General features: G+C 33.7%; 1 protein-coding gene across 3 annotated transcripts in view; it reads right to left on the bottom strand.

The window, feature by feature from the left end:
- Exoc6 (exocyst complex component 6) overlaps window positions 1-8,033 on the bottom strand; it is a 213,524-nt gene that overhangs the window by 139,282 nt on the left and 66,209 nt on the right. For all 3 annotated transcript variants that reach the window (XM_010632092.3, XM_010632091.2, XM_010632093.3), the window contains 3 exons: window positions 6,045-6,249; window positions 3,337-3,492; window positions 1,139-1,207 (listed from right to left, as the gene is read on the bottom strand). In XM_010632092.3, the coding sequence (XP_010630394.1) occupies window positions 1,139-1,207; window positions 3,337-3,492; window positions 6,045-6,249 (430 nt within the window). The remainder of the gene's footprint in view (window positions 1-1,138; window positions 1,208-3,336; window positions 3,493-6,044; window positions 6,250-8,033) is intronic.

Here is an 8,033-nt window from a genome sequence, read left to right as displayed (position 1 = left end):
TTTTGCTGTAGTATGTTTTAAACTTTTTTGAGAAGATACCCAGAAAGGGAATACTTGGGTCAAATGGAATTTCTATTATTTTTAGTTTTTTGAGGACTCTCCATACTGATTTTCATAGTAGTTGTATCAGTTTATATTCCCACCAACAATGAAGAAGTTTTCCTTTCTCCTCACAGCCTCACGAGCATTTGTTATTGGTTGATTACTTGATGATAGCCATTCTTTCAGGGTGAGACAAAAATCTTAATGTTATTTTTTCTTTGTTTTTTTTGGTATGAGGGATCAAACTCAGGACTTAGTGCTTGTGAAGCAGGCAGTGGAACCACTGAGCTAAATCCCCAGCCTCTTAATGTTTTAATGTGCATTTCTTGAATGATCAGCCTATGCATGCTATAGCCTATTTTTAACTTTTTAAACTTTTTATTAAAAACTAAGACAATACCCATATTAGGCTAGGCCTACACATCAGTATCACCAATGTCCTCCTCTGTATCTTGTATCACTGAAGGGCTTCAGGGGCAGTAACATATGTGGAGCTATCATCTCCTATAATGACAATGCCTTCTTCTGAAATGCTTCACAAAGGACCTAACTCAGGCTGTTTTACAGTTAATTTTTTATATAAGTAGGATTATATGCTAAAATAACAGAACAAAGCATAGTAAATACATAAACCAGTAACAGCTATTTATTATCATTAAAGTATTATGTAATGCACATATTATATGTTCTATAATTTTATAATGACTGACAGCTCAGTAGGTTTGTTTATACAGTATTAACCATACAAGCAAGTAATCTATTATACTAAGATATTATGATGGCTACAGTGTCACCAGGCAATAGAAATTTTTCAGCTCTACTATAAACTACTGTATTTACAATCTACTATTAACCAAAACACTGTTCTATGTACATGACTATATACTATTGTAATGTTCTTATAATACACATGAAGTGATATATTACTTCCTATTAAACCATGATTAAGTTAAAAGAAAAAGGTAAGTCCCTTATGCAACTATTTCACAAATATTTATTGAATGAAGACTTGAGGCTATTTGAGCTTTGGTCATCCTTTAAGGCTTAAGATGCATACATGCCTTCTAATAAATGTATAAACATAGAATACACTTACCAAAACTGAATAAATATGCAAACATCGGTAAACAGGAGAAAAATCAACAAGATCCTGAACACTTAGGACCTGAAAAATAAAGCCATTTAAAAAAATTATACATCAAGCTATTAGTCTGCTACTGGATAACAAAGTTGAAGATAGACAAGTAGACTCATAAATGTTGTATTAACACACTTATTAACTCTTACCACAGAAAGAATACAATATAAATATAACACCTATTTTTTTCACTTTGGCATTTTCTTTATATGTTTATCACCACTGTAGAATGTTTTAGATGATAAATTTATCTTTATTATGCATGGCACATGACCAGAAAACTGCTACACATAACTAGACACTTCATTACTGATCTTGTAAAAATGATACAGGAGTGGATAGGGTAACGACAAGGTTCTTCTCCCAAGCAGCCATGTCATATGATTCACCATTATTGCTTCAAATTAAACATATCATCACTATTATTTGGAATGGAACACAAAAAAGGAAAACACATAGCTACTTGAAACTATGACACATCAATTTTAACATGTGTACTGATTTCTGCTGTTAAAAGTGAAAAACTACAGCTTAGAATAGTTAAAATATAGTTAGTGGTATAAAGTTTTAGAAATATGTAACTCTTCTTTAAAAAATACACTTTTATTCTTACTAATTCGCAGAGTAGACCTAAATCATTTTTATTATACTGTTACTTATTATGAAAAATAATAAAAACAAAATGCAGTAATAGTAAAAGAAATCCAAGAAAACAGGAAAACAACCAAGTTATTCTAAGAGCACAGACTGGCATTAAGGCATTTTAGCAATACTTTCAGTAGTTAAAGATAAGTAAAACAAACTTGGGAAAATTTAGGTAAGACTAGATCATCTACTTTTAATATATATAGATACATATATATATATATCTCAGAAGAGAACATAGAGATTCTATGAATATTAAGAACAAAAATGTAGATTTAAAAAAAAACACTGATTTCAAGGGACTAATCAAGACACTAATTCCATATTAGAAATTAATTTAGTTAGCCAGGCATGGTGATACACACCTGTAATCCCAGCACTCGGGAGAGTGAGGCACAAGGATCACCCTAAGCTCGAGGCAGCCTATGCTACACAGCGAGTTCAAGGCTAGCCTGAACTACACAGTGAGACCCTGCATCAAAAAAAAAATAACTTTATTTAACTCTGTTAGGCTGCTCATTTGTCTATATTCAGACATCTACTGCATATGTATATGCATATATGTTTCACATATAAGCACATACACACATGCATATAAATGTATACACACATACATGTTTGACATCATCCTCAGACGTACAGCAGAAATACACATAGGGAATACTCAGTTAATTCCCTATCCACACAGGTATCCATGAGCACATATTCAAACAATTCAATTACAAATTTTTTATTGCTTCCAATTAGGTCCTTAAAAAGGGAATCTAAAATATGTACTAATAAGAAAATTTTAAAAAATAAAAACTGAAAACAAAACCTCACTGATAAGGCCAAACTTATAAATGACCCAAAATAAGTAGGTTCTTTATGACATTAACAAACTCAAAAAGCATTCAAAGATAAAAGGTAATCTCAACATCAGACTACAGAGAGAATTTAAAAAGCAATAGGATAAGAGAACGAATGTGGACATAAAATGATACAAAGTTAGCATTTAAAGATAATGTCAAGGTTTCTAAACTTTTTAGGACTTAAAAAAACTTAAATCCAATCATAATAGACTTATTCTGCAGTAAATACCAATTGAAAAAGATATAAGATAATCAAGAATAGGCCAAATGGGGGCTGTGGATTTAGCTCAGTGGTTCCGCCACCTGCCTTGCACGTGCAAGATCCCAAGTTCGATCCCCAGTACCAAAAAAAGAGATAAAAATAGGCTAAATGACAGGGTCAAGACATGAAATAAAACATCTGCCGCAGACAAATATGAGTGATTACTACAAAGAAAATTTACACTTTTCTGCTAATATGTCAAGAGCACCTGGGTTCAACTATCAATGGTCTACAAATACAGTTTACAATATATCCTATTTGCCTGTCAATTATATAGCCTAACAAGGTGGATGACTAAACAGCCTGTAACAATTTGATTGACATAAATTTAATTTGCACACAGGAAGACTAAGAGTCACAGGTATACATTACAATCCAAAAGAAAGAAATTCCATTACCTCATCTTCATTCTCATCCTCTTCCTCAAGGACATGTTTCAATACAACTTCATTTCTTTCTGTTAGAATTCTATCATGATTTATATACACATTCTTCCCAAGTTTCAGATTATTTTGCTTCTGCAGAACAACACTGAAGGTTTTCTGCTGTTGTGCCTATTTTGATAAGAGCAAAATTCAGATTATTTTAAAATTTATTCTGGCCAAAACTGGTTCATAATTTCTTGTATTTTTAATGTAGATATAAGATCTGTAGCAATATCCTCTTTTTTTTTTTTTTTTTGGTACCGGGGATTGAACTCGGGTCCTTGCGCTCAGAAGGCAGTCCACTGAACCGCTGAGCTAAATCCCCAGCGCAATATCCTCTTTTTAATTCATGGTTTGTGCCTTCTTCCATTTCAAGCAGCCTTGCAGGCAGTTATCAATTTTATTTGAAAAGATCAAGAACCAACTTTTGGTTGTGTTAATCTCCTTTTTGTATTTTGTATTACATTGATTTCTGTTCTTATTTTAATTATTTCCTTCTTTTCCTCTGAGTTTAACTTTTAGTTTCTCTAATGTTTTGAAATAGCTACTTAGGTAATTTATTTCAGCCTTTCTTAATTTGTAAATTTAAGGCTGTAGCTTTTCCTTTAAATATGGTGCTTTCCTAACCCACAAAAGTTCTCTAGATAATCAATTTCTAGACTCTCTTCTTGAACTGTGCTGTTGAATCTTATTCTCTTACACTTTCTTAGTCTGTACTTTTTCCAGGCTACTAATCTGATGTTAGAACTCTAAGGCACTGGCTTGCCACTTCTGTTCCTACACTGTGACCCATACAGAACCATACTCTCATCAGCAAAATAGTAGGGAAAAAGACCTCAGGCCTGGCTGCCATAGAAAAGAGAGATGTTAAGTTTGGCTTAAGTTTGCTTTTGTAGCTTCTTTTCATTTACTGCAAATAAGGCTGCTTTTCCTTTGTCAACCAGGATTTAACACTAAGATGAACAAAACACACTATCAAAAATATTTTGAGGGGACCAAGGATTTAGCTCAGTGGTTCTGCTGCCTGCCTCACAAGTGCAAGGTCCCCAGTTCAATCACCAGTACAAAAAAAATGTTTTACACACACACACGCACACACACACACACGCACAGTTTGAGGGCTAAGAATGAAACTCAGTAGTAGATGATTTGCCTAGTATGTGCAAGGAGTTAGGTTCAATTCTCAGCACCGCAAAAAAAAAAAAAAAAAAAAAAAAAAAAAAAAAAATAGCTTACCTACAGATAAACAAGTTAACTACAACTGAAAAAAAATAAGCCATTTAAAAAACATTATTGGCCAGGCTTTGTGACACACTCCTGTAACCCCAGCACTCAGGAAGCTGAGGTAGCAGACTGCCTCAAGTTTGAGACCAGCCTGGGATACATTGTGAGTTCAAGGCCAGTCGGAACTGCATAATGAAACCCTGAGTCAAAAAAAAAAAAAAAAATTAAAAACATTACTGTGCATACAAATTCCATACTGTGTATTCAGTCCTAATTTTAACAAAGTAAACCAATCCTGGTAAAGAATTCTCAAAATCAAAACATCCTCAAAGTAAACCATCTATTAAAATAAATCAGTATACAATGAATGTAACTGTACTGTATCCCTAAAATGTACCAATAAACTCAATTAAAGCTGAAAAAAAATAAATCAATATAGAGAGGCCAGGCACAAAAGGTCACCTTGGAGCCAGCCTATTATGGACTGAAACCTCTACAAATTGTGAGCTAAATAAACCTTTCCTCCCTTAACTTTAGGCATTGAGTAGTTTCTTTCAGCAACAAGAGGAAAGTAATTAAGACATCATCATATAGAACATTTCCATTTCCCCTTATTTCTTTTCCTAGGCAATTTCCCTACCCAAGCCTCTCATTGCCTATCATTGTGCTGATTTTATTTTAATCTTGCTTTAGAAGTGCATTTAAACATAATCACTCAATTTGTACCCATTTTTTGTTCAACTTCTGTGGCTTACCATATATATCTATGATATCCATGCATTGCTGCATTATCACTAATTCATTCCTTTTTATTGCTGTGTAGTATTCCACTGCATGAATATACCACTATTAGTGTTCCATTCTCATTTGATACCCACTTGGGTTGTTTACTGTTTTTTTGCTAATTATGAACAGCATTCTATGAACATCGTGAGGCCATGCTTTCATTTCTCACCGATCAACAAAAGTGGAATTGCTGGCTCAAAAATAGTATTAACTTCGTAATTTGTAAATGCTTTCCCACTGTTTTTTTCCTTTTATTACTAAACTGTCACTTTTAAATTCAAAATTAATATTTCAAATTTGTCTTTTAAAAGGAACCATTTAGAACCTTAGTTTAGAAGAGCTTCCACTTGCTTCTGTGGCTGTCACTTTTTAGCTAATTTTATAGCACCTGCTGGGGAAACAATGTAACACCACATGGGAAGAGAAACTTGTGAGAGGTCAGCTGGTGAGTAACTGAAGAATTAAAGTTAGATTAAATTTACTTGAATAAGGAATAACTGTAAATCCAAAGAATACACTATAAACATCCATTCCAAACAAGACTAGAAACGCTTGTAAGGGTAAAACTAAATAAAATAAGCATTTCATATAAGCTAAAGAAATAAACCTTTGACTACTTTATATCCTAGATTACTAAAAAGTATTTAAATTCAAATTCTTTTTAATCTCACCTGTTTCATTGCTGTTTCACCTATTTTGTCAGAATGTTTTCGAATGCTTTCCAAAAAGTCTTTGAGATCAGACATGGAGATTTCTTTAATATCCTCACGGAGTTTAGGAAGATTTTCTATCATTAGCTGACAAAACCGGTATTGACTAACCCGGGGAAAATACACCTTCTCTAATTGTTCCATAGTTTTTAGGGCCGAATAATACCTGTGAGAAGTTAAAAAAGAAAACTCTATATAACAAGTTCTTATCACATGAATTTTGTAATTTTAAGTACATCTAAATAATTAATCAGTTAAGACTCCCACAAGAAAAAAATTCACAGTGGCTGGGGATGTAGTTTATTAGCACAGTGCTTTCCTAGCATTTGCAAGACCCTGTATTCAATCCCCAGCATTGCAAAGGTTCAAGAGTTGACAGGAATACCACTATATTTAGAAGTGGAAGATAACAAAGGACTAAAATAAGGAATATGTTGAATGGTTCTACCACAAAGAAATCATAATGGCTTGAGGAGATAAATATATTTGCCTTAACTTAAACATCACTAAATGAATAAATATACTATATGGTGGTCCACAAATATGTATTATTTTTACTCTCTGTTTTAAAAAGTTAAATTAAAAATAAACCAAAACAAAGAATATGTTTTGTTTTGGGTTTTTTTTTTTTTTGGTATAGGGGATTGAACTCGGGTCCTTGCACTTGCAAGGCAGGCCACCAAACCACTGAGCTAAATCCCAGGGCCAAGCATATGGTTAAAAAATATGTTTAAGAAGCATATCCCAGATTTTCTTCTCCATTTCAGGTACAATTTGTCATTCACCCATCTTAGCAAAAAGCTAAAGACACCAAAACAATCTCTGATTGGGGACACCAGCCAAAACTGAGGGAAATAGTACCGGCCTGAAAATAAGATTAGTTGAACCCATATACACAAGATGCCCTCTTCCCCAACAGAATGCTGGCAGTGAGAACTTTACTCTCCAACAGAAGATGGGCAATTTCCTCCAGAAAATTTGTCTAGATAGGACCTCAAGATATTAACTAACATCAGATGCTTCCAAGCTAAAGAGTCCATCCAAAAAAGGACTAAAAGATTGTTACCTTACAGTGAAACAATCCTTGCTACTCTAGAGCTTCCAAGCAAACTGTTATCTCCACCATAATTAAATGACTAGTCAAGCGAGAAATTACCAGAAATCCGAGAAATACTTTTAACAAAAAAGCCAGAGATAAAAACAAGCAAAAAGAAATTTAGAGGAAACATTTCACAAGAAAAATATACATCTAAATCTCAGAGAGCTAAGAGAAAATACTCTAACAATAAATCAAGAATAAGCTACCTAGGGGCTGGGGATTTAGCTCAGTGGTTCTGGCGCCTGCCTTGCAAGCACAAGGACCCGAGTTTGATCCCCAGTACCAAAAAAAAAAAAAAAAGAAGAAGAACAAGCTACCTAAAAAAAAAAGTTTTTGGAATTCAAAAGAGTTCTTAGAAATTTAAAATCAGCACGGCTTGGTGGCACATGCCTGTAATAATCCCAGCACTTGGAAGGCTGAGGCAGGAGGACCACTGTGAGTTTGAGACCAGCCTGGGATATGTAGTGAGTTCAAGCCAGTCTCAACTACATAGTGAGGCCCTGTATCAAAAAACAAAAAATTAAAAATCAGACCCTACCCCCATATATATCATTATCTTTGTCAAATAAAGATGAAATAATCTCACAGAAAGTACAAAGAGACAGAATTTTTTTAACTCAAAGGAAAAATGAGAAAATCAGAGAAGAAAGCTAGGTTGAACATTTACATTTGTCCTAGAGAAAGTGAGTCAAGAAAACAAAGAATTTAAGAAAATTTCCTAGTATTTAAGGACATTATTCAGATTTTAAAAGTTTCCAGCCAGGGTTTTAGCTCAGTGGTTTGGTGGCCTGCCTTGCAAGTGCAAGGACCGGAGTTCAATCCCCAGTACCAAAAAAAAAAAAAAAAAAAAA

This window comes from Fukomys damarensis, unplaced genomic scaffold (genome assembly GCF_012274545.1).
Source record: "Fukomys damarensis isolate Sample0158 unplaced genomic scaffold, DMR_v1.0_HiC HiC_scaffold_20, whole genome shotgun sequence".
In the NCBI taxonomy this organism is placed as follows: domain Eukaryota; kingdom Metazoa; phylum Chordata; class Mammalia; order Rodentia; family Bathyergidae; genus Fukomys; species Fukomys damarensis.
This window is presented reverse-complemented; position numbering and strand designations above follow the sequence as displayed.